The sequence below is a fragment of the Pagrus major genome, chromosome 7 (genome assembly GCF_040436345.1).
Source record: "Pagrus major chromosome 7, Pma_NU_1.0".
Taxonomy (NCBI): Eukaryota; Metazoa; Chordata; class Actinopteri; order Spariformes; family Sparidae; genus Pagrus; species Pagrus major.
In genome coordinates this window covers 20,192,272-20,219,452 of record NC_133221.1, presented here as the reverse complement: position 1 = coordinate 20,219,452, position 27,181 = coordinate 20,192,272, and the positions used below count along the sequence as shown (strand labels likewise).

At 40.4% G+C, this 27,181-nt stretch overlaps 1 protein-coding gene across 4 annotated transcripts in view; it reads right to left on the bottom strand.

Moving 5' to 3' along the window:
* Positions 1 to 233: 233 nt before the first annotated feature.
* The window catches only part of chl1a (cell adhesion molecule L1-like a), a 60,203-nt gene continuing 33,255 nt past the window's right edge, over positions 234 to 27,181 (bottom strand). For 2 of the 4 annotated variants that reach the window (XM_073470482.1, XM_073470483.1), the window contains 16 exons: positions 26,502 to 26,662; positions 25,504 to 25,669; positions 24,937 to 25,061; positions 24,623 to 24,727; positions 22,979 to 23,176; positions 22,491 to 22,561; positions 22,168 to 22,390; positions 21,182 to 21,297; positions 18,856 to 19,060; positions 17,693 to 17,815; positions 15,803 to 15,985; positions 8,162 to 8,275; positions 7,708 to 7,869; positions 7,157 to 7,339; positions 5,338 to 5,410; positions 234 to 754 (listed from right to left, as the gene is read on the bottom strand). In XM_073470482.1, coding sequence (XP_073326583.1) covers positions 541 to 754; positions 5,338 to 5,410; positions 7,157 to 7,339; positions 7,708 to 7,869; positions 8,162 to 8,275; positions 15,803 to 15,985; positions 17,693 to 17,815; positions 18,856 to 19,060; positions 21,182 to 21,297; positions 22,168 to 22,390; positions 22,491 to 22,561; positions 22,979 to 23,176; positions 24,623 to 24,727; positions 24,937 to 25,061; positions 25,504 to 25,669; positions 26,502 to 26,662 — 2,422 coding nt within the window. In that variant the 3' untranslated portion in view covers positions 234 to 540. The remainder of the gene's footprint in view (positions 755 to 5,337; positions 5,411 to 7,156; positions 7,340 to 7,707; positions 7,870 to 8,161; positions 8,276 to 15,802; positions 15,986 to 17,692; positions 17,816 to 18,855; positions 19,061 to 21,181; positions 21,298 to 22,167; positions 22,391 to 22,490; positions 22,562 to 22,978; positions 23,177 to 24,622; positions 24,728 to 24,936; positions 25,062 to 25,503; positions 25,670 to 26,501; positions 26,663 to 27,181) is intronic. The other 2 variants (XM_073470484.1, XM_073470486.1) reach the window with 2 other exon arrangements.

Below are 27,181 nucleotides of genomic sequence, written 5' to 3'. Positions count from 1 at the left end.
GAAAAAGAGTGATAGGGGGGCGGAGTGGCTGAGACAGAGACACCATTCACCCTATAACAAGACACTGTACCATCAACATGATTTTTAAGATGTTAGTTTAAGGTAAAACAGTTACATGATGTTGCTTTAAAAAAGAAAACAAACATGTTTTCTACATGGTGGGATAAAATTGTTGATCTGATGCTTTTTTATGAAAGAACAAAATCAATATACACTGCTGAAGATTATTGTAGATAGGTACAAAAAACACTTTATTCAATCATTAATAAAACCATGAAACACTCAAATGGTACAGGTCATTCTCTTACAGTATGTACAAAGACTCACACGGTATTCACACTGATGTATATGGTGGATGTGCTCTCTCCTTCTCGGCCCCTGGGCAAAAATTCTGCCTGCTGTAAAAAACCTCTGCGCATTTGAGTCATTTTTATGCCCCCATAATTTGGCTATTCAAGCTATATTTAATGCCAGTGAAGCTGAATTCAAAAAGTATCTTGAAAGCATTTTGAAGTAGACCATTTCAACTGGAGCCCGGCTTTATGCGGTGACGGGGCTGGGTCCACTGGGCGCGCTACCAGAACCTCCGTGCTTTGATTCAGAATATTCTCCAATAAATGAGCCGTCCTCATTGAATTCTCCTCCACCGTCGGCGTAGTCACCCAGGCTGTCTCTGCTGACGCTGTCCCCCACTGTGTCATCGCCATTCAGGGAGCACAAGCTTCTGCCCTTCAGTGGTTTCTCCTCGCTGTCACTGCCATCAACAACAACAGAGAAGGATGAGCCGGGGTCAGTGATGCAGTACTTAGACAAACACATTGTACTGTACATCAGGCACATGCTCGGAAGCAACACATGTGGCGAAGAGACAACAATTGTCACATGCAAACACAAACACTAGCCTGTACAGTACATATAGACTATCAAATGCTTTCCTGCTCTAACACACACACACACACACACACACACACACACACACACACACACATGCTCACGCTCACACAAACTTCTTATGGTTTCAATACATCACTACAGGCGCTAGGCAGGGGTGGATGCAGCGGCTGCACAGCAGGAAAGCGAGCATGAGGGAGGCGGGGAGGGCTTGCTACAATCACTTCACTAATTGCTAATTGCCAAGGCTTCAGGACCAAAGGCAATTTCAAATCTCTTTAGAACCAGCGATGGAAATTGCCAGAGTGCAGTGAGAAAAAAGACGAGTGGGAGTCGTGTGTGTGTGTGTGTGTGTGTGTGTGTGTGTGTGTGTGTGTGTGTGTGTGTGTGTGTGTGTGTGTGTGTGTGTGTGCGTGTGTGTTGGGAGGGGAGGGGAGGGGAGAGAGGAGAAGGGTGGGGGGTTTGGTGAGGGCTGAGATTGAGAAAGGGAGAAGGAAGAGGGGGAGATGAAGAGGTGGGGCATATGCAATCCCAGACAAACAGCCTGTCATTCCTGGTATTCCCGAGGGGCCCACACGCAGGCCGAGGAGATTAGATGCCAATTTAAGGCTGGGCAAGCGGCCAACTTGCAGGTGTCTCACAACAAGACGCAGGGTCACCTCAAAACACTGAGGATATTTTTCCTCCTTGTCTTCTTTTCTAATTCCCTAAACCATCCAATGTTTGGTAACACCTCTATCCCCCTGCTTTGCTTTTGTATTCATAACACGGAGCGTCTGCATTCAGAGACGACGCTCCGGTGGCTGCTGTATGATAGTGCCATTTGAGGCACACTGTAGTTGACACCTGTGTCAAACACAAGCTCCATGTTTTAGCTTAGAGACGTGGTTCAAGCTACAATTACGAATCGACTCTCCTTCACAGGGATTTTTAATAACTAATCTTATCTCTCCCATTTCATGAGGCCATTTACCATGCACGCCACATAAGGTCCGCATTTCAACTCTTATCAAACCTTCTTTCTCTGACGACTCTAGCGCCCAAGATAAGTGGCTGTTATCTAAGAGGAGTGGGAATGCCAGCGCCGCTGCAGCCCGCCCACAGTGACTTTGAATACGGTGATAAAATGGGGCTGAGTGCTTTTGAGCCCCGGCTCTCATTCAAGACCTTGGTCGGGATCCAGCTCGGTCTCAGCTGTTGCTGCGCAAAGGCTTACCTTTAACCTCACAAACAGGTGAGTGATGGAGGTAGAAGGTAATTAAATATGTCTTGCCATTGACCCATGCTGACATGGTTTGGGGGCAGCAGAGAAACTTCAGGTGGAAGGAGGATGTTTTCCGCACTCTTTGAACCTGAAGTTGTATTTATTTTACTTTAAAGGTGTCGGGAGGAAAATAACACCACGTCTGATGCCTTCTCCCCAATTGCAAATAAGAAGATGAGAGCTAAGATGAAGGAAAAAAGAAATGGGGGGGGGGGGGAAAACAAAACACCAACAGATGAACTCACACTGTTGGCTAACAGCATACTCCGGCTATGACACCTGCTGTTCCTGCAGTGGACAGAGGGGCAAGGCAGCAGAGGGCTGTCTCCAAAGAGAAATCGTCTGTAGCATAATTACCACTTGTCAGCTCCCCAGACACGTGGCATAACAGCGGGTGGTCTATTGCCTTCAGAGATTCAAAGGGCACAAGAGAGCCGTGAATCCAGCTCTAGAGCCAGGAAAACAACATCTTAGTAAGGCTAAGGGCACTCTGGGGGGACAGTAGTCAGAGCAGTCTTGTGAAACAAACCATGAGAGGATTTCTAAAGAGATAGTCACATCTGCCCCGACTCATACTACCAGGGCTTCTTCTGCCTGATGAGCTCCGAAGTAAAAGTGGTATCAAACCATAATACAACAACAAAACCATAATATTCATGTTTTCTGTTAATAGATCTTTATATAACAGTGTGGCTGATTACTTATGAGATCTTAAAACTGGCGATCAATACAATAAACCATGCTTTACTGTTATGTATTACAGCAGAAAATGTTTGAACATGTAAAACTTTAGGAAGCTGTGATAGGCTATTAAATAAGATTTAGATTTAAGATATTTCCCCACACACCAACACAAATATGCTTTAACTCCCAATACTGTTCATCTGTACGACATGAATTACTGTCTTTGCATCTAGCTGGAAACAGCCATGAACATCAGCTTGGCTAACACTCCACTCCTGCTGTACTGACACTAGCAGCGAAACCTCAGAGGACCTCAGTAACTAACTTTTGATTACAACTTACTTTGTTTCATTAATTTGGACAACAGGAATGAGCACCAGAGCGTACTCTGGCACAAACTGGAAAGTTTTTTAAATGCATAGAGTTGTTGGAGTATATCATTACTCAGAGTACCACAATCTCAGACTTTCTGGGCAGTCGGCTTCACTTCAGCTGAAATGGCACATTTAGTACATTTAGCCGGGACTCGATTTACATTTACACAATGTAGAGACCTAGCTAGCATTGCATTAGACAAGCAGACATATTAGCTTTGTTTTTAGTTGAGTTGTAGGTTAACATCACAAATAAAACATTGAAGCTTTTGGGTAAATATGGCGTAACTGGCTAACGTTGTTGATGTTAACTATTAAACATAACCTACATTACAAATGACCTGTACAGCCACGCTCTCATTTTAGTCTAGAACGTCAGATTGGATTTACGGACGCAACCTTAATGTAGGACAATTGCCTCACAGCAAGGAGGTCCTGGGTTTGATTCCCGGCTGTATGTTTTCCCCGTGCTTGGGTGGGTGCTCCAGTTTCCCCACCATCACATCATGTGTATGAGATTAATTCTCCCTTCAGAGTCCCTGACCATAGCACAGTCACAGGAGTTACGTTGTACTCTGTGTGATTGCATGTGACCAATTAAGATTCCTCTTGTTCAAATTGAATTATCACCCATAACAACTTGGTGCTTTCCATCAGGAAAACAATGTGTTTGAAAGCCACATCAGTTTCTGTACAGCAATATTGATTGTTGATCATCATCTGAAGCTATTAGACAGGATAAAACATACATATTTGAGCTACTCTAAAATCAATAATGTAATCCATAATCTATAAACAGGACTGTAGACAATGCATTCTCTCCTGTTCAACAGAATTATAGTCTTGGCAAGTGACACAGGGATGCAATTGGCAGCAACCACACAATTGTGAGTAATCATGCTCTGAATAATATGATGACGAGCAGATTCAAAGCAGACAGAAGAGGCTATTTTAGGTGATTTCCGTTGCGTGTGCACAAACAAGCACGGCATTGTCACACAGTTGCTGCAGTGCTGTCAAGCAAAATAGGATTCAGTTGATTTTCCCTAAACTGTCACCGTAGCAGCTAAACAATGCAAACAATGGAAATCCAACAGCTATCATAAAGTACAACAGCTGTCTGCTTTGGGCTTAAAGGCTCGGTTTGTCTACCCATTTGCCATGCTGAGTTTACAGTATATGCCTGTTTAATTGAATATAATATATTTCCCAGCAGCAATCACTGCATGTCCAGAATCAATCCCTGCATCTGCAGTTGCACCTTCCTCAAATCTCGCTTGTATTGAAGATATTCCACCGAATACTAATACTACACTAATAATTCACAAAGTGTACATCAGGGTTTAAAGGTAAGCAGGAAGCAGAGGCACTACAGCAACACTTCGTGTTTCACTAACATCTCCTCACATACATCTTTCTACATTAGAGGAGGCTAGCACATAACCTTAATAGGTTCACTAGGCAGCTGGTCTTAGAGACTAAATAATTAATAGCAATACTGCCAAGCTGTTGTCTAGGAAATGTCTTGGTTGGAAAGTGAGGTCACACTACTGCCAGCGCTTTTGCTCCATCCTGCCGTTCACTTCAACAACAAGCAATTGCTGCAGCTAACGTTAAACTCCAATCCTCGGAGTCCTTAGGTGTTATGAGTATGAGTTTGGCTTTTTGGCCTACATACTGTGTGTGAAATCACGTTAGGGAGAGACAGCAAGCGAACAGTGGCATGCTTCCATTCAGACTATATTTGTATTTATAGATCTCACACACTCACAGGATCTGGAAACAAATTTAAAGCACACAATTCCAACTAAAGGGGAGCAAAGGTTTGGTTACCTACTACACCTAACTACACAGTTTGATTACCTAGCCCATCAATTGATGAGAACAATGACTTCTAGGCTCATCCTGGAAACGCTCATGAATGCATGGTTTGCTTTTGGGATGGGAGAGAAAAACATAACTGTGACACATGACAAATGACTTCCTCAGCCAATGAATATTTAACACGTGGTTGTTAGATTAATACTGCTACAACACAATGCATTTCGGGGAGATAAAAAATGTCATTTCTTCAGCACACTTTGGCACTGCAGCCTTCCTCTGCAGAGCAGGAGTACAGCTCACCTGTATTCACACAACGTGTCATCATTCATTCCTTGTGACTCCACGTCAGGGTGGAGGTCTTCCTTCTCTTTCACTGCAGAGGAGGCAAAACAGACATTTCAGCACTACTGTTAAAGAGCAACACTTTCATCCATAGATGAAAGTGCATATTACTTACAATGTCGGGACATAAAATCATTTGTAATGCTGCAAATTCAAACAACTATGAAGGATCCTGCCTTTAAAATTTCGAAAGGGAAATAACTCAAACAGTAACATTCATCTTTTAAATCAGCTTCAGTGATTTTCTGTCAGATTCTTGGAAACTGGAGCGAAAGCAAACTCTACATCAATGCATAGCAATTGTACAGGAAGAAATGGTGTGGACTTTTATCGCTTGAGCGTATATAAGAGTTGAAACGAAAAGTAACCGAAAAGCTTTTGAGAACTAAACTTAATATGACTGTGTAAACATTATATCAAGTGTGCACACTGAAAGGATATCTTCTGTATGTCTACAGAAAGTGCTACACACCAACTCTTTGTATAAATATGCTTTAAAAAAAATACCAAGCGAGACAAAAGAAGGGTTTCATGAAAAGAGCTGGATGGGCAAAAGGGGGAATCCAAAGGAGCTGATGAAATATTCAGTGGTCCATGTCAAAAAGCAACTGCGGGCAAAAAAGTGGAATGGTGGGGAGACGACGGGAAAGAAACTGAGCAAGGAGACACTTTGCAGGTACATACCATCGTGAGAGTGAGTTTGGTTCTGATATAAGGCAGCAAAAAAAGGTGCAGGGGAAGGTCTGCATAGGTGAGGGAGTGGGGAGGTGTGGAAGAAGGCCAGCTGGTTCCCAATTGTCTGGCTTGACAAGGTATGTAATCAGAGGTACCAGGCAGAACTAACAGGGCCACGAGAGTTATTTCACATGCAGTTAATCTACACAGGCGGCAAGCGTCTCATGGACAGTTCATTTGGGGTTAATTATATTGGGCTTGGCAGGGTTAGCATGCAGAGGTGTCCAACATGCATGCATAATGCATTTCCAAGCAGGGTTGAGGCCCATTGCACATTTTCATTCTTTCAGGAGGTCAACCAAAATTAGATCAAGAGTCAAAATAAAGTGTCGTCCTGTAAAACTAGTGAAGATTTAGAGATAATTAAAGGGACAGTTCACCCCGAAATAAAAAAACCAATAACATACTTTTGCTCTTATTTGTAGTGCTATTTATCCAATCTTTATTGTTATGTTGCGAATTGCTCTGGAGATAAGATTCTAAAAACTAAAAACAGCAATGTCTCTTTCCAGAAATTATGACCCGATTACTCCACAGATCTTGTTTCATGTAGGAACTATTTTCTTTCTACCGAACTACAACCGCCAAGAGGCTCGTGTTCATGACTGCAAGGGATTTAAACATTAATGATGCCTCCTCAGCTGAGCTGTAACTCAGCTTAGATAGCTTAGTTAGCTAGCTTATCGCCTATAAGTAAATGCAAGCTTCCTTCTGCATGGAGATATGAAAAGTCTAGATGATGATATCTGGAAAGAGATATTGTTGTAGAGTGCCATCTGGTTCCATTTTATTTGAGAGAGGACGTCTCAATGGCAGATGTCTCCTAAACTTGGCGACTCGAACCAAAACAATCTAGATGGATAATTGGCATGACAGGTAGGAGAGATATATGTATTTTTGATTATGGTGTGTACTGTCCCTTTAAATTTCTTATGATAACAAAGTCAGACTAGTGTTTTCTACATGTGCTGAGTCGAATTTTGATTCACTTCCTGAAGCGAAGCGACAAAGGGGACCCAACCCTGGTCAAAGACTAACTGACCTTTTCCCATGGAGAACATGTCTTGTTGCTGCAGCCGCGGCGGTGGCGTACCTGCATACTTGCCACCTTTGTTTCTCCGCACAAAGCAGGCCATGAGCGCAACAAGGGTGAGGAGTGCCACAGCACACATGGTCCCAATGAACCATCCCTGGGTCGAAAAGTCGCTCCGCTGACCTTCCGCAGCTGAGGACAGAAAGAGAAAAGAGGCAGAGTGCTCAAACATCGACTTTGCACATCAGTGTATTTGAGTATGACAGTCCCCTCAAGCACTCCTCATACAACTTTATATTTGACTGAAAAGAGATGGATTCTAGTTTGAGAGGATGTTCTCACGTCGTTTTTGACTCACATTCCCTTCAGCTATGACACTCTATTTCCTCTGAAAGAATATTAGATAGGGGGAAAAAAACGCACAGAGATGCAGGAAAAACAAATAAGCTCACACATTCACCACAGTCAATAACAATTTGTCAGTGATATCCTGACGTTACGGCAGGTTAGAAGTCAAATCACTAAGCTCTATCGACTGCGACACCTTTCTCTCCTCTCACCTTTGACTCGAGTCTGGATAACGTCTTCGAAAATGCTAGCGTTATCGAGCAGCCTCTTGGCCATGAGACGCACAGTGTACACCGCTCCGGGTTTGAGCCCATCAATTATGTGGAAACTTTGAGAAGTGTTTACAGCCTCTGAAATCCGCCAGTTACCATCACCTACACAGCCAAGCACAAGAAGTGCACAAGCAGCAAGTCTGTATTAGCATCCATGCTATCAAAAAAGAAGTTAGAATGAGCTGTTACCAAGTAACTATTTGTTGTACTATATATAAGTTTAAAAACATCTTAACACATTTTGAGGCATTTATGGAAATGATAAAAGTAGCCATGCAGACGTTAGGCTTATAATATATTTTTAGATGTTTATATAAAACCTCCCACCTAAACATGATGGCACCTAAAACTCATACAAATGTTTAGCAAGGCGGGGACAGGAAAAGTAGCTTACGGTTATTCATATAAGCCACATAAAGCTGCGAGTCCTGCTGCTCTTCTCTGGCAGTCCAGCTGATTTTGGCAAAGGTGTCACTCACATAAGAGCTTATGTTCAACAGGGCTGGAACTGATAAAGAAAGAAGAAATAGGGGGAGAAAAATAAGGAGGAAAGGGAAAACACAGACAGGCACAGAGAAAAAGAGAAAGAAGGCAGGAAAAGAGGATTAGCAGAGGCAAATAGGTTTCCTCCCCCCGCAGCTTGAGAACAGTGCAGCAAGCAGAAACCCTTCAAGACGACAGTTCAAAAGGCAACGCTGGGCTCCAGACTTAATTGAGTGGAGCTGGATTTTGGCTCATAAAGGGTAGATGTAGAGATCGTGGGCGTGAGTGACATCCAGTCTTCACTTTCTCTTAAGCAAAGCTGGCATTTCCTGACGCCCCCCCACCATGAGCGAATATCAGAATAGATTGAAAACACACCTCGTCTCGAATGCCATTGTTAGTTGAAAGTTGAGGCAGATCACAGAGATATCATTGGCTGTGCATGTGTGTGAGTGAGCTATATACCTAAAGGAGGATGAGTAGAGTTGTCTGGGATAGAGCTGGGAAAAGAGAGAGAGCAGTTGTGGCCTGAAAAGAAAGAGGAGCCTCAGATGTTAGATTTCTGCTACAACACTGTCAGGTCTAACACTCTGTAGTGTGCAACAAGCGAGCTCTATAAACTACATGAAGGCAGGACTGTTAGAGCAACTGGGAAAACTGGATTAATGGCAGTAACTACACGAGTGCGATTCAGCTGAAACTGAAATTGTAGCAACTGACACTTTCTGACAATGTTGTGTTATTCAAGAATTACCAACACTATATTTGTAAAACTACAAAGAAACTTTTGATGAGGCTTTGACCAGCTACTCACTACACCAGCACACCTGTGGCCATGTCTATCTCTACCACTACTTCTATGTTAGCCAGCCGCAGAGGCTGCAGGCAGCAATACGTACTGCTCTGAACAGGGGCCACAGCTGGAGTCGGTGGCAAATCTTCAGAGGGATAAAAAGAAAATGAAATACAGCAGAAGATTAAAGATATATGGAAAGCCAGCTTTAAGGTTTATAGACCAGGCACAAACCCACACACACACACACACACACGCATGTACATCGACACACGCCAACAGACGCAAATACGCAAATACAACCATATGCAGGTTCATGCCTGCATGACATGTCTGTTTGTTAGTGGTGGGCTGGTGGAGATGCACCACCAGAGGGCGCTGTGGGGAGAAAAGATCACACACTTTGTCTTAATTACTGTGCTTACTAATTGTAAGCAAGAATTGTGATGCATTTAATGACAAATGCAGTGTGCTCAGTAGGTGTTGGTATGAAAATATTTGCTCGATTGTTGAGTTGATGGACAATAATATCCTAATAATGCTTAAAAAATGCAGAAGCTACTCAAAACTGGATTAGTTATTCCAGCATTAATCAGGGGAAACCACAAAATCTTCACATTTTGCTAACTTGTTAGCAAACACTTCCGTATTTATACATCCAGCAGGAACAGAAATACCATTCATTTTGAGTCATGCTTCTGTCCACTTGATGAATCTAAATTGAATATTTCTGAAGGAAATATATTTAGCTGCCAAATGCTTTTCTAATGACTAATAGCTACCTTCTTCTGTTGGAAATGAGAGTGGTAAGAGTGACCTAAAACAGTGAAGTTGTGGGCTGAGCAATGAGCTGACACTGGCTATAAAGCTCCATAAAGCCAATTCAGGTGATAATTCTCTGGAAAACATCACAACGAGCAACTCCTACATTGCCACATTTTCACATCATCATGTGATAAATTGTTATTATAAGAATATTGATTACAGACACTTTATATTCATCTCTTGCACACTAACTGCCAAACAGTGCAAAAAGATATACTGCTCGGCCAAAAAAAGTCGCACACGTGGCTCTGTTGCGATAAGCTTATGCAATGTCAGCACATTTATTTCTGTCCAGTGTTGCATTAATTCTTCGCCAAGATCTTGTATTGACGATGGGAGAGTCGGGCCGCTGCGTAAAGTCTTCTCCAGCACATCCCAAAGATTCTCAGTGGGGTTAAGGTCTGGACTCTGTGGTCGCCAATCCATGTGTGAAAATGATGTCTCGTGCTCCCTGAACCACCCTTTCACAATCTGAGCCCGATGAATCATGGTATTGTCATCTTGGAATATGCCCGAGCCATCAGGGAAGAAAAAATTCATTGATGTAAAAACCTGGTCTTTCAATATATTCAGGGAGTCAGCTGACCTCATTTTTTGGTCACATAACGTTGCTGAACCCGGACCTGACCAACTGAAGCAACCCCAGATCATAACACTGCCCTCACAGCCTTGTACGTTAGGTACTAGGCATGATTGGTGCATCACTTCATCCGCCTCTCTTCTTACCCTGTATGCGCCCATCACTCTGGAACAGGGTTAATCTGGACTCATCAGACCACACAACCTTTTTCCATTGCTCCAGAGTCCAATATTTATGCTCCTTAGCAAACTGAAGCCCTTTTTTCTGATTAGCCTCACTGATAAGTGGTTTTCTTAAGGCTACCAAGCTGTTTAGTCCCAATCCCTTGAGTTCTCTTGGTATTATGTGTGTGGAAATGCCCTTATTAGTCCTAATGTGAATTTGGAACTCGAACACGACAGTTTCTCATCACAGAGCTATTGGCTAACTGCTTTACTTTAAAAAATGGAAAATACAATAGACTTTGTATTGTCGCACTGTTTTGAGATTTCACTGTGTTTCCAGGGTTTGATTTTCCATGGACTGAATTTGCAATCATTGGCATAATTGGGCCATTACATTTATTTAATTACACATTAGTTCTCACATTCCCTTTAGTCTGAATATTGTGTAATCCCCACTTGAACTCATAAAACAACCGACACAGCTGTACATTTACACAGCCTTTCCTGCTCTGATTGCTGAATCCAGAGCTGACTGCAGTCATTCATTATCACTAAATATTTTACAACATCAGGTCCATGCCATTCGTGTTGGCGATAACAACTTGGGTGTTCAGATGCTGTGCCAGGGAGCAAATAATTTAATCTCTGGAGGATCTGGTTATTTTTGTGTGACTCTGTGCTTTTTGTCATGTCTGCAGTCTGCTTTATCTCTGCTTCTTTGTTATCTCATGAGACCTAATGGAGAGAAATAGATATTTTTGCTCCTCAGTCTCACAGATGTTTCACTTCATCCCTCTCTGTTTTTTTTTTTTTTACTTCTGTCTCTCACTTCAGCCACTCAGTCCGCCTCAGAAGCCGTTCAAACAAAGACACATGAACGCAGGCACATCTGCTCATACTGGCTGTTTTTTGTTCTGCTATGCTAATCTGTAAGTTGTCCAGACTATTTTTAAACATAACAACTGTTCATGGCGATAAGCATTAAAAGCTCCTTCAGTCACAAAGGTGAAATCTAAAACGATCACTTTATAGCCTGAGCTGGCTAACTCACATGCATTCATTTTTTTCACTGTCACTCCATCACTGCCCATCAACGTTTTCTAAATTCATGGTGCCCCTGCTCCGTGCTATGGGCATCCATAAATCTACTCTGCTGCATTGTGACTAACACACCCTGAGGACAGCGCTCCAAAACAGAACCATTTTATCTCCCCGCCGAGCCGCTACTCTACCATATTTGCAAACAATGCATCTAATGGCTCTCAGGCCGGACATCCACCTACAAGATGCAGAGCCTCTCAAAGGAAACATAAAAGCCAGAGAGGAATGAATAACTTTTTATTAAAACATTCATAGTGGACACAGATCTTCTCATGCGTTCACATCTTTTTGCCTGCCAACTAAAGTAGTGAGGAACTTTGAACTATCACGAAATTCTAGCAGTCATTTTCAGGGTTTATCGTGTACCATCAGGGCTGAAATGACTACCTGTCAAATGCAGCTAAATCTGAACGGTGGCAAATAATACTGTCAAACTAGTTGCCATATTGGCTGAATTAAATTACATGGTTCAACATACAACCAGTGTGAAGCGTGAGCAAAAAATTAAACTTAAAGAGTCCAAACGTGCATGATTTTGCTTTATGTAAGATACTAATTAAAGACACCATGTGTGCAGAATTTGAACAGTTTTGGCTTCAGTTTAGACCAGGGTTAGTCTCTATTCTCTACAAAAACAAAGGAGAAATGGAGTCATGCTTCAATCACATACAATTAAACTTAACTAGATCTAACCAAATCATGTTTAAAGCAACATGAGTAGCTTTTTTACCTTAAAATAACAGCTTCAAAATAATTTTGATGGTACAGTGTCTTGTAACGGGGTGAATAGCCACTCTGCCCCCCATCACTTGTTTCTGCAGTGTTACATACACGTTTGTTTCAAGACAAACAGTTCAGAAAAGGATCAAAGATGCTACAGCATAAGTTTAGTTCTCTGAACTTATCTGCTCATTAATTTGCTCAGTGAGACCGGCATTGTTCCTGAAAAGGATGAACGACAACCTGATAAACACTAAAGGTCACAGGGATGGGTGACAGAACATCACCATGAAAAACCATATAGAGCCACTGAAAGGAAAAGCTGCAGAAAAGCTGAAGGTCCATGTTTCATTTATACAGAGCCTGTAACGTTGAGAGAAGTGCCTTTTTCCAAAATATTGTGCTCTATAATGAATTTATGCTGCCTCGACCTCTGACATTCACTATCCAGACTCCACTGCAAAGAAATGAGGAAGTTTCTAAAGGCTTTTAATATATAGTTATTATCAAAACTGGTACTGTAGCTAAAGATCATTCACTTCATCAAAATTAACCTCAAAAAGTAGCCTCAAGCCTTAAAGTCTGAGAATAAATCCTCCACATGCTGTCATTATTCAGTGCTTTGAATGCGGCTTTAAAGGTGTTAAAGATTATACACTGAAATTTATTACAACTTTTCATTGAGATGTTTTTGTGCTGCCTCATGCAAGATTTAAAGCAAGATTCTAGAAATAGTTAACAGCTTTTTCTAACATCAAACAACATTATTAGGAAGTTTCAGTCAGACAAAGCAATGGATGGATCTAAATCTAGATTTAGAAATTTTTGAAAACTTCAGAAATGCCTCGCTGATGATGTTTTAAATTGGATTTTTACAAACATAACTGGGAGCACATTTTATATCATGTCAGCTATTGATGTTGTCCAGGAAGTCACACATCTTTTGTTTGTTGCTTTGGGAATCTGCTTTGATCTCATGTGTGATCCTCTCACTTTTCCTGTTTCCTTTAGGTGATGCCTTCAGAGTGTGTAACGTCAATTTTCACAGCTATGCAGATGACACGATTATACTTTAAGTAGAGCAAAACAAAATGCCGTAAGCTCACTCACATCCTGTTTTTCTACAATCAATAACTGAATTATAGCTAAAAATACACTTACAATACACAATCATTTGTATGCTTTAAAGGTCTCTTATGCTCATTTTTTATATATATACTTGACTTGACTTGTATAGTTGTGACATCACAATCTTACGGAAGTCCTGGCAACCTTCTTTGAATGTACAGTTTCTAAATATGGGCTGTGGGCATTTCTCTGTGGCTTGAACATTTTAATACTTTCACAGTATTCATGCAGCATCTAGACCTGCTATAATCAGAAATACATGGATATCTCACTTACTACAATATGGGACCTTTAAGCCTGTGTCTTTTAATTTGAATCAAGCTGAATCACACATCAGCCAAAGTCTCCTTATCATGTTTATATGTATCTCAGACAATGTGAGAAATATTGCCAGAACACACATGCTCCTATGCAAGCAAGCTGCCACAAGGTTAATTCATGCGTTTATCTCAAGCAGGCTCCACACACTGGTCTTCTTTAAACAGGCTTTTAGAGTATGAAAATTATTCACAATACTGCTGCGAGACTTTAAAAAAAAAATGAACAACTAAATGCACAGCACTCTAGTTTTAGATGAGCTACACTGGCTCCCAGCATCTTTTAGAAAATGTCTGAAGAAAAGTCCTTTCGCTTTTATCTAAAGCTCTTAATGGCTCAACAGCAAACTGCTTTGACAGTCTGAAAAATCCAGACTGCAACAGAGAACTGATGCAAAAATCAAAATCTTTGCATCAGAAGATAAAATGTCCTGACTTTTGTTCAGTGTGTAGCGAAAACCAAAAACACTGGATCCCACAAATCCCACGGTGCAATGAAAAGAGTCTTTTCAGTAGACCATCCATGCCTTATAAACATCCACTTCTCTCTTACTCCATGGCACAAGAGTGTAACACTTTAAAGGCTTTTATGTGAAAACACGTGTTGTTTCCAAGCTGAGATAACCCTAATGGCATCATCGTGTGGTATTATTTTTTTACTCTGAATCCTTTGATGTTCAGGTGACTAAAGTGCTGCAGTCCTGCTATGCCCATCTGAGACAGCTAACCAAGATCAGGTCATTTCTCTTGTCTGCAGACTTGGAAAAGGTAATCCAAGCTTTTATGTCCGCCAGACTCGACTGTTGAGATGCACTTTATTCTCTTCTATCAGTAGGCGAAGCATCCAGAGACTGCAGTTGGTATAAAACGCTGCTGCAAGGCTTTTAACACGTACTGAGAGAAGAAACCACATCACACCAATCCGTGCTGCCCTTTACTGGTAAACTGTGAGTTGTCAAATTGATTTTAAGATTTTAACGCTTGTTACTAAAGCCTTGAACCATCAGGCTCCTGCCTGCATCTGTGATTTGCTTATTCTCCATGAACCTGATCGCTACTAGAGATCTTCTGGCAACTTGACTTGTCACCAAAAGGGACCAGGCTTTTTGCTGTGGACCTGCCTGCCTCTTCTTAAGACTCATTTTTATCTTATGGCTTTTTCATAACCGATGGTATTTTTTTGTAATTAGCTAAATTATTTTATCTGGTTTATTATTATTAACAATATATATATTATAAGTTCTTGATCTTATCAACTTTTATTAAGTATGTGCTTAGTGAGTTTGTTTTGAAAGGTGCAATATAAATAAAAAATGTCTTTATCATTATTATGAGGGATTCAGTCACAAAACTAATTAGCTATTTTCTAAGGTTAATTAGTTCGCCCAGTAGTTATAAAAATAGTTTCATGTATGGTACAGTGCAATAAATCATTAGTATAAATATCTCCACGTTGTATGAAAAACTACATTGCAACTACCATGTCTGTAGGGTGCTACAGAGCTGCAATATAATTAGAGGTTAATCTATTAAATCAATCACCAGCTATTTTGATACTCAATTAATCAGTTTAAGTAATGTTTTTTTTTTTTTTTTTGGGGGGGGGGGGGGGGGGGGGGGGGGGTCCAAATTCTCCAATTCTACCTTTTAAATATGAATATTTGATGGTTTCTTTACTCCTCTATGACAGTAAATTGAATATTCTTGTGTTGTGGACAAAACATTTAAGGATGTCATATGGGGCTCTGGGTAACACTGATCAACATTTTCTGACCTTTTATAGACCAATCAACTAATCCATTAATAGACGATAATGATTAATGAAAATAATCGTTAGTTAAAACACTAGTGGGGCTTTCACACCTAAACCAGTTTGAATGAGATCTTATTAGCAACCACAAGTACACTGATGTCATCTACTCACGAGCTGAAGTGACAGTTCTGCTCTCCTGGGCCAGCGGAGGTCCACAACCTGCTCGAGTGCAGGCACTGAGGTGGAAGCGGTAGAGCCTGCCCTCCTCCAGGCCCTGAAGCCGCCACTGGGTGGTGTCAGCCTTAGTGATGTTTATCTCCTGGGAATCAACCACCTCCAGTGTGGTCTCATCAACTATGGAGGAAGGGGAAAGATGTCAGGTCAGTTCACGAGGCATGAGTGAGCCTACGATGGATCGACACATAAAAAGTCATTACTTCTGGGCTTGTGTTGTATGTTAATGGAACACAGCAATAATGAGGGTCAACGGCTGAGGGAGGAGGGAGATGAAGAGATGTCATGCTAGCTCATGCAGAAAGTGAACGTAGCAGATACAAGTCGTGACAGGTGAGCTGAGGAGGAATACATTATGAAGAAAGGCGCGGGGAGATGAAAGGAGGAGATAGAGAGCTCAAGAGGATGTGTAGGGAGGGAGGGAAGTGTGTAAACAAGTGGCAATGGATGAAAAGAGGAGGAGGAGGAGGAAAAAGAAAAACTGGAGGAGGAGGAATTGATGAAGGAGAAGATGGAAAAAGTGTGTAGTGTTGTGTAAAAGGAAGATAAAAATTACAACAGGTGGATAAAGCAGATGGAAGACAAAGAAAGAAAATAAAAAAATCAACTTAAGTCAGAGGGGGTAATTCAGTGTAGTAGCAATCACAAGCAGCATAATGTATCACCAAACTTGCATTATAGATCAAAGTACAGTATGTGTGCAGGCTGTAGAAAGAAAAGAACCCCCCACGTTGATGTCATTACTGTGCCAGCGTTGAAACGCAGGTGCCGCTTCAGAAAATTGATGTTTGTTTGCAGCGCAGAGAACTGGATATTTCATGTGTTTGTGAACATCGTCAGACTAATTACACAGCCGTTTCATGACTCATGTGGATGTGCAGACTGTGCATACATTACGATGTGTATCATATAGTACATTCAATGCGTTTGCAGAAATTTGAAATATCCTTGAGTTTCATGGTGAATCAGTTCAGCTGAAAAAACCTCCGACACCCACAGCCTGCATTGTGTGGGAATATCTGTGTAAAGTCTGACATCTGATATGGGAAAAAGCAGAAAGGAGAGGGGGACAGAGTGTATTGAAGAGCCGGCCAGACTCCGTGGGTGCTGGTGGAGGCGGCGAAGGGCTGTCTCTGCCTTCACATTTTACACAAAAGACTTCAGAAATGTCAGCCAACGAGAGCGTGGGCTTTGAAAACAGAGGAAGCGTAATGAAAGCCCCTCACTCACTTCCTCACCCTCACTGTTCTCAAGCACAAAGGTGGAGAGGGGTTTTTTAGCAAGAAAAAACGCTTTCTGAGAGATAAATGATAAAGAAATTTGTAGAGGAGGTGAAAAACGGCGCTGGCCTAAGTGATCCCTCTGCAAGAGCACCTGCAGTACAGGATCATATGAGATAACACTGAGGACACTGTCAAACCACAATCTAAAGTAGCCATCACAATTGGGCTGCTGCAGACCATTGTGGAGGGTTTGGTGTTAAACAGTGCAACCTAGTGTCCAGTATGAAAAGAGAGGAGAGGGAAGGGAAGAAGGGGATGATGATCATGAATGAAGTATGTTTTCATTCCTTCTCTCCGACCTGCTCTTTCCTTCTCAACACTGCAGCTACGCTTCTTCACAATGCCTCTTACCACATAAAAGCTACAGCAAAGAAAAATCTATTAATGAAAGCACTCACACAGGACTAAAGGTCTACACTGTGTAAGTCATGAGTAATTAGTCAAAGACCATTGTGTGTGTGTGTGTGTGTGTGTGTGTGTGTGTGTGTGTGTGTGTGTGTGTGTGTGTGTGTGTGCATGTGCGTATGTGCGTGTGTGTACATACAGAGGTAGTTCTGCAGGAGATAACCAGTGAGGATGCCGTTTGTCTCCAGCGGTGGGCCCCACACCAACAAAATGGAGTCTTTCCGGGCGTTGGAGGCGGTCAGGATGGGCACCTGAGCAGGAACTATGAAAACCACAGTAATATTAATGCACCACCTGTATAGACATGTTTCTCAAGCAGCTCATATACTTGCCTGTATGTTTTAGTGTAGAAACAAATATTTTTAGGATACTTGAATCAAAGCAGTCAGTCCAAATAAGATTTCTTTCTCTCATGCCAAGTGTCTTTTCAAGCTTGATATTTTCTTTTATGTTTTTTTATAAAAGCTTTCTTTACCTGTTTCTTATTTGTGAAACAGATGAAAAACCGCACCGATGTCGCACATGACAGTATTAAGCGGCTCTGTCATTTCACAAGGCTGCTACACTGAGCAGCCTTAAACAAGTATTTTCATGAGAAACCTTTGATGATTTTTCTCTCCTGGTCTTAAGGCTAAACATGTTACTATAGCTACCGTATTTCAAATCCCCTCCGGATATGTTTTGAGATATATAAGAATGCGTATTATAATTTAATTATAATTTGTATCTGATATGGTTTTTCCACTATGTTTTCCAAGGTTACATTTTTCTCCCTCACTAAGGGAAAAATCCACAATCTATGAATATGCAAATGTTTGGGTTTTTTTTATTATTATTTCTAAAGTTACCAGGCACAAAATGTCTTCTTCACTAAAGAGTCCTTTCTCAGTGTTGAAGGTTTAAAGTGCCCACATCACACTGAATGATGACTGATTTCCAAACTAGTTGTCATGCCTGTAGGTACACTTCTTAAACTCAGCTTTAAAGGTGAGCACAGAGACACTTTCCCTCCTTCGGCAGATAAATTTGAAAACAGTCAAAACAGCCCTCTAGTGTCAAACTCTGCATGTTTATTATTCTGCACAGTGAAGCACAAACAACCAAGTGAAGTAACAATAAGCATAACACATTTTTGAGTGGCAGGATACTTCAATGTAATCGAAATGTGTGCTTTTGTTAAATCTCATTTTCTTGTTGTCTGAGTCACTGTATCATGAATTCATTTTTCCGCAAGCTTCAGTGTATCTTTTATTTTTAGGTGTGTGAAGAGCACCTATTTGTTGTATTTTTGTGGGTCCTTACCTCCCTCTGGAGTGTTGAAGGTGACAGGGTCACTGTTGGGCCCATTGCCCTTCTTGTTAAAAACATTGACAGTGAGTCTGTACTCTGAAAAGGGTTTAAGGCCCGGCACAATGGCATGAGTCCTCTTTCCAGGAAAAGACATGGACTGGCGCTCATCTAAAACCTTGTTGGGATTCAGCAGACTCCGTTTTCTAAACCACTGAACCTGTGAGAGGACGATCAAGGACAGTGTTGAGGAACAAGAGAATAGACCACAGAGTTGAGGGAGAGAAGGAGAAAAAATTAAGACAGAACGGTTAGATACAAAACATTGAGGAGCAGCAATTAATGCCCCAGTTCCCCTGTAATGAGACAGATATCTGAAATCACATATCACATATGAACTGTGAAGCTGAGACTTCTCTAAATCACCTCAAGTGGCGACGGTGTGTCTGTTAAAACCGCTAATTCACACAATCGTGTTGTCATTGTCACCCTGTCAACCACTGTGCCACCTACATACTTTTAACAACATCATAACAACACCAATACAGGTGACAGAGTGCATTTATGAAAAATGTGCCAAAAATCATCATTTCTACAGGGATTGTATCATATTACCACATTTAACGAGTACATTCTAATTGAGTTATAAAAACAAATTACTGTATTAAATCACACATCATTTTTTAATAAAACAAATTAAAGATTGAAATTGATACACCCGTCTTCCAAAAAGTAATCTGGGAAGTTATTTGTTGCTCAGTTCACAAGCCCACAACAACTTCCCTCGAAACTGTTGCTTCTGAGATAAAATGCACGAATCTCACAGTTGAGTTCACCCACCACAGGTGGCGCACCGCTTTTTTTAGCTAGCTAATGACAAATTTATTCCACCAGAAAAGGTGGACTGTTCAGAGTAGGATAATTAGTAGAGTCTGAAATACAGAAAGTTAAGAAGACCCCAAACAAATCTTACACCAGTACAACACATGTATAAAACATTGTCAGATTTAGCTGACATATAACTTTGTTTGTAGAGTTTTTATGCTTTGCAAGCAATGTCAGTGTGTCACTCATATTGTACTATTCATCGTCACACAATTATGGAAGCTTTGGATACTAACAGGATATAGCACCTTGAAAAAAAAAGATTCACTGGTATAAAATCACATAATGACCATTTTGTATTTCTGTCTGAGCTATTTCCTGCCCCATTAAAATGAACTTGCAGTGTCGGTTAAAAAAATTAGCTTAAAAAGACAAAAAGGTGGGGGTGCCAATTTCCCAGGGAGTTGTCTTTGGTTATGACACACTGAAGGCAGATGAGTCAAAAGGGGTAAAAAAAAAAAATGTCTAATATAAAATGTGACAAATGAGAAATGTGTTAGAATAAAGGTCTGATTGCACCAGGTAATCCAGGTAAAGGATTTTGAGCTTATAAATTCAGTTTCATCATCAAACCAACATCTTTTTGCAGTCTGCTGTCCTTTCACATTATGGCAGGAAGTCAATTCTGAGTAGATTATTTCTTGTGAATGTTGCATCAGAGATCCTGATACTTTTTATACAATTTTCTGTATGTATTTTTAACAATGAAACATACTTTATATGCTTCTTTTTAACAAATCCAGTGTTTTCTTCTCCCTGACACTTGGTCATTCTTCTAGAAGTCCTTAGGCTGTGTTAACTGCAGACAATGAAGGCTCTGTGAAAATAGCTTGTGTTCAGGTCTTCACTGTTCCTTATCCTATAAGATTTTTTATTAAGTTATTATTTTAAATAATAATCTGAACTTCAAAAGTAACAATATCCTTTAGTTTATTACACCCCTCAAAATCAGTCCTCACGACCCCCCCGTGAAACTTTGGTGACCCCTAGTGGGGGTCAGGAACCCCCAGGTTGGAAAGCATTGTTTTAAGATGAAACTTACTTAAATATAAATACCTAGTTAATACTAGGCATATTATCTAATAGGACTCTCTATAATTGTGTTTTTGCACCTATAATTACAGACCATTTAGGAAGTGTGAGGTAATTACAAAGTACGAAGTAACAAGTATCTTTTTGCACCTGTATTATCTAGTAACTAATGTTAGACAACAACCCTTTAACTAGTCATTTCTGTATAGGCCTGATTAACAAGTCAATGTTAGTTAGTAACACATTATTAGAATAATTCATTTCATTTTACCTCTTTGTACCTATATTTTGTAAACACTAAGTATCATTATTGTGTAATCTGTCTGTTGCCTTGAAAGTCTTTAGTTATACAACCCTAAAGAAGCCAGGTTGTATTACTGTAAAGGTCTGATAGAAATCGTGATTAAGGACCATGAAAACTTACATCATAGCCCCCTAGATGACCTCTCACTGTGGCAGGTGGAGCCGGGGTCCAGCTAACTCTCAGAACAGTGGTGTTGAACACCTCCACAGCTACGTCCCGTGGTGCTGCAGTAGGGACTGAAGAACACATAGAGGAAGGTCAGGAATAAAGACATACTGAGAACAGCAGAGGCTCTTGAACACAACCATAAAGCCTGTATAAAGGCAGAACCTTAACTAAAAAAAAACGCCTAATTAGACAGTCTGATTAGACAGAATATATATTATTTAGTGTTGGCTGTGCAGTAATTATCTGTTGTCGGTGAAAAACAACGATGCTGGTGGATCGGCATAAATGTTCACAAACACACGAAATGAAGCGGCTTCCTTTGTTCAAAGCAGTTTTTGAGGGACAAATACAACACTACTCATGAAACGAAAAATGCTCTCAGTATTTTCTGCTCTACATGTCACTGTACTGGTAGCAGGAAAGGATAGAAGCACAGCAAATACTAGAGAGAGAGGCAGCCATTGTGCATCAGTTGGTCTAAAGTGCATCGCGATCTGTCAAATCTCCCACAGCTTCTGAGACAGAAGTGGAAATTTGACATCCCTCTGCGCTACAAAGGTTATCTGCCACCTGCTGGATTTAGCAAAGGAGTTTTTTTCTTTTTTTCTCTTTTATTTCAGGAGGGGGGGAAGAGTCACTACTGCACACCTGCACGGGGTTAAAACCACGGGCAAAAGGAAATAAAGGAAGGAACTTAACCTGACACATTTTCCCGCAGACAATGCCAAAAGACGACTGAAGACAGGGTGGGATTCGATAACACAAAAAGTTCACAGTAAGTGACAAGAAAAAACAACAGCTACATGTGCTACTTCAGCCTTAGGGTATGTTTTAATAAAACAGCAGAACTGAAGAGAGGTGTAAATAAGAAGATGAAACTCTGAATTAAGTATGATATGAATACATACAGTAAGGAACTTATAAAGTCTAAAACTCACCATCTTCTCCGGAGTACCCAGTGACAACTTTAGGATCGGGGCCCTTGCCGTGGCTGTTCCTGCTCTGAATTTTGATCTCGTAGGGGACAAAAGTGGACGTGTTCCTCACGGTGAAAGAGTGTCTTTTGACCAGATGCTCCGTCCAGACATCTTCCACCCCCAGTTTCCTGTAGCTCACCTTGTACTCAAGACCAGGGCCATTGTGTTCAATAGGCAACAGCGGCTACAACAGAATAGTGTACTGATGAAATCTTGAACAATGCTTCTGTGCTATAATGGTTTCTAGTGTGCAGTCTTATAGATAGATATGCTCTTTCTTTTACCTCCCAGCTAATGTCCATTTGGTGAGGAAGATGACCTTGAATTTTGATGTTTTCTGGGTTTCTATCAGGAGCTTTGAAAAGAAGTTAAACAATCATATATTCACAAATGAAAAATAGCATGAAGGGCATATCTTTTTTTCTTTATCTACTTTCCAGCTGTAGTTTTTTACTCCTAAAATGAAAAATATCTACTCATAATGTTCAGCTTAAACAGACTATTTTGAAATTCTAGCACAAGTGTTCGCATTTCACACATAAAAGAGAGCCGAGGTTAAACAGCAACATGTGCAGGAGCTGATATTTGGGGACTTTAAGGGCTTCTGTGACCCAAAAATATCCAAACCCCCTACTGCTCCAAAGTCCTGTGTCCAAAAGCTGGCTTCTCCACACAGAGACTCTTTGCACATTTCAAAAGAAATGCAAAAAACTTTGCAGTCACAATGGTCAGATAACAGCAGAAAATGTTAATTAAAGGGAGCGAGTCTCACCAGCAGGGGGTGTTTTGTATCTCTCAGTGGGCTCACTGGGGGGTCCAGGTCCAACAGCATTAACAGCATACACTCTGAACTGGTAGTTAAGATGTCCGTGTAGTGCCAGCTCGGCTGTTGCCTGGTTACCAGGGACTTTCTGTTGCTCCTTCCACCTGCCAGGCTCCCACTGGCTCTCCTCATACTCCACTATGAATTCTGTGTTCATGGAGGAGATGGGAGTCATACACATTCACTTATCACTGTACAACTGGTGAATACAAGAGCTGAGAAAGCATTCATTGGACTTCTTTTAATATATTGTACAGTCCGTTTTACTTTACTGATGGTTTTACAAACTACATGCTTGGTTAGACCAACAGAAGGAATAGCTTAACATTCTGATAACAATTTATTTTCCTCCTTTCTAAAAGTGAGATGAGGGGATTATTACCACTATCGGGTCTTTGTGTTAAGTACAAAGCTGGGGTCAGAGACCATAAGCTTTGCTTCGCATAAAGTTTAAATGGTGTTGGTAGGCAGATATTTTAGCTGTGGAGAAAACAAGGCTAGCTGTTTCGCTCTGCGTCCAGTCTTTAAAGCCATAACAAGACGTTCATTTATTAGGCTCCTTATTACTGCTTTGTACTTAATGCACAAACATAAGAGTAATATCAATCTCATCTAACTCAGGAGGTGTAGATCTGAACTGTAACTACTTTTTTGCAAAATGCCCCTGAGGGCGAATCTTCATCCTTGTTCCTGAAATGACAGATGTGTAAATTAGTAATGCAACACTACACCTGTATGCGTGTTGAAAATATATGTGTCCAAAGTCTCAGTTAACAACACCCTGAGAGTATCTGACTCACTGTTTATCATGTAGGGAATAATAAATGAGTGCATAAGGGAGTGATTTCAGACACAGCAATAGCTTTTGGCTATTTCCATGTCAATTAATTACAATAAATGAATATTTCTACACACATCCACCTGGTGCCGTCTGATCCACAGATATCGTTTAGAAAAGAGCTGGCCTAGCAACTGATGTCTCTTGCTCCAAGATGTTTAATTAAACAATTAAAATTACTTCAGTCTGACAAAAGATCTTCCTCAGGCTTGTCTACTCTAATTTCTGATCACAGATAACGCATATCAAAGCTAATAAACATTACAAGAGGATACATTTATCAATTGGCATAAATTCTTGTAAATCAGTAAGTTCTAAAAATAAATGGGAGAGTAAAGATTAAAGCTTCTCTGCTACTTCACAGCTATTTGCAGCCATCACTTGTTTAAAAAACTTCAGTTTGAACTCAACATAGATCACATCTGCAGAATATGTTAACTCTCTTTTTCACAACAGAGGAGACATGAAAACATTTAGTGATGCACAGTGGCTGAATTAACAACAAAACCATCCTAATCAGGTGTTCAGGTGATACAGTTCAGCCGATTTCTGTGTGAGAGATCTTTAATGAACAGAGCATCACTGACACAAATCAGGTGAAACTGAAGCACCAGATTCTTGGGTGACACACTTTGTTTATATGCTTTTATCTACAGCAAAGTAGAGTGAGAGTGAGAGTCCAAGGACAGAAGACCCATATGACCAACACAATTACCATAAAGGCAATTTTCTTCTTCCTCTACATTAACATTTACCTGTTATAGAGCTGTTGTGATCACTCCCCGGCACCCAAGACAGGCGGACATTCCTCGGACTCTTAAGTTCAGACATCTCTAAATGTTTTGGAGCATCGGGAACGTCTGCAACGAAAAAAACATAAAAACAACTTTAGATGTTCAGTGGCAACTGTCAGTTTCCAGGGTTTAAATGTGATAATGACATCCAAACCACAATGCAACGGCCTGTTTTAATTTATTGATATCGCTGTCTATATTCTAAGTCATGTTAAAGAACATGTAATCAATAATTGATGATATTCTATTCTTTATTATTTATATAACCCTCTTACCCAGTATGGTGAGTAATGCAGTGGCATTGTCCTCATCTAAGCTGGTTCTGGCAATGCATGTGTAGATTCCCTGATCACTCAGGTTCACATTCATGATCTGCAACATGCCGTCGTCCAATACATATCTGAAAATATCAGAACATTTGTCACTTTATAGCAGGAATACAAATACAATCAATCAGTCAAGTAGAAAGTACTAAGTGAGCATGTGCAGCTGCACAATCTATGACACTGTTACTGATTTAATAATATGAAAAGTTTATTTTTTTCAGCTACATCTCAGCCTGGATCTGCATCAAAATGCACACAGTAAAAGACAACAATGGTTTATACGTGCCAGTTTTTGTACAGCAGTTTGTGCTATGGCCTAACTTTCCAACAACTGTTACTAAAACCGATATGGTTTCAGATAAACTACCTAATGACCAGGCGAACAGAAATATGAGCTTGTATGATGCAAAGGACAAACAAAATCCCTCCAGTCTTTAGCCCTCCAGTGATCAATACACTGAATAAAGTCACCTTGTAAACAAACACTACTAAAAACTCATGTAAACACTTTCAAACCTGGAATTTTCCTCAAAGGAAAGTGGGAGCTCCTCTCCATCCTTCCTCCAAACCACCTCAAAGGAGCCCCGCAGGCTCTCATCGTACTCTGTCTGACACTTCAACTGGGCAGTGGTCCCACTGACGACCTGTGCATCCTGAGGTGGACCAACTATTTTTGTTGGGTCTGAAGATAAAAGAAAAGCCAGGGACAAGAGCACATAGGTACATTAAACAGATAAGACTGAAAGATAATAATATTTGTCTTGTTAGACAAGAGCTAGAGATGTAAATTATTCATTATTCCTCTATGCTTCAAATAAAATGTGAATATTAGAAGTTGAACCACATTATTTACTTTATGAACGAGTCTTTCTCGCAGTAACTGCCTCTTTGATTTGTGAAACGAGTAATCAAAATGGAAATGTCTCGATATTGCTCAATAAATTTCCATGGTAATTTGCATTTATGAAACAACCCATGAAAAATATATTTCTAAATATGTTCCACCACATCATTATTTATGCGGCATCTTTTTACAACATCCGTGAAAGATGAATTTTAAATTTGGATGCTGAGATATTTATTTGCTACTCAGCACAAGCATTTTTCAAAGGAGCTAACAGAGACAGACTGCTTTTACTACTTGATCAATCACAGCAGAGCATGTCGAAAAGAAGTAAATTCTACCTTCCAGATCTTAAACATCTTGTATTTATGTGTAGTTTCAAGCCTTCTATTGAACAAACGACCAGCAAAAATCTATGTGTCAGTAAGAAAGGTACTAAACCAAGTGTGGTTATAAGAACACAACCACATTGACTTCAGTTTTAAAGGGTCAGTGCACCTGTATAACAAAAAGGAAAATTCCCCCACCCCTAGTCTAGCCAAGCTGATAGACACATGTGAAAACATCCCTTGTCATCTTGGGCGAACTAGCCCTTAAATGAACAATTGTGTGCAGTGACTAGTACTAATCCTGCTTAAGAGAGTCAACACTAATCATGTTGCTGAGATACCTTTCACATCCAGCATAGCAGCGATGGATGACTTGCCCTCCCTGTTAGAGGCAACACACACATATTTCCCGCTGTCCTTTTTGTCCGCTATGATGATTTGCAAAGATCCGTTCTGGGAAAAACGCTCCCCTTCCATGGGTCCTGGATTCTCATATCTGGACCTAGAAGAGAAAGTTTTCACACCTCTTTTAGAGTCTGTGTACTACTTATCCGACAGCACATGTGCACTTCATAGTTTGCCAGTTAAGGTGCCATTTTGCTACAATCTGTGTTTTCAGTTTATTTGGATCAGTGTTGAGCCAAGATAATCATGTCATTTGAGAGGAAGATTTCTCTTCCACAGCATATACAGCATATCATCAACAGTATATTTTGTATTTTTTTGCCATAATTTAACTGAAACTGATATGTAAAACATAAATTAAATGCAATCATTGGCAAACAAACTGTGTTTAATGACATCAGTTCTTTATAGTAATATACTTTATACAATGTGTTTCAAAGTGGTTAAACCGCACCCAACTTGTTTGCAACCTGCTGCTGGCATCAAATTCAGAATAATTTTATTTATGTTTTACACATTGCAACTATTTTGACATTGGTTATATTTCAGTTGATTGAAATAAAATACATTTCTAACTCCTTTCTGAAAAAAAAGCTTCTGGTTTTGAATAAATAAA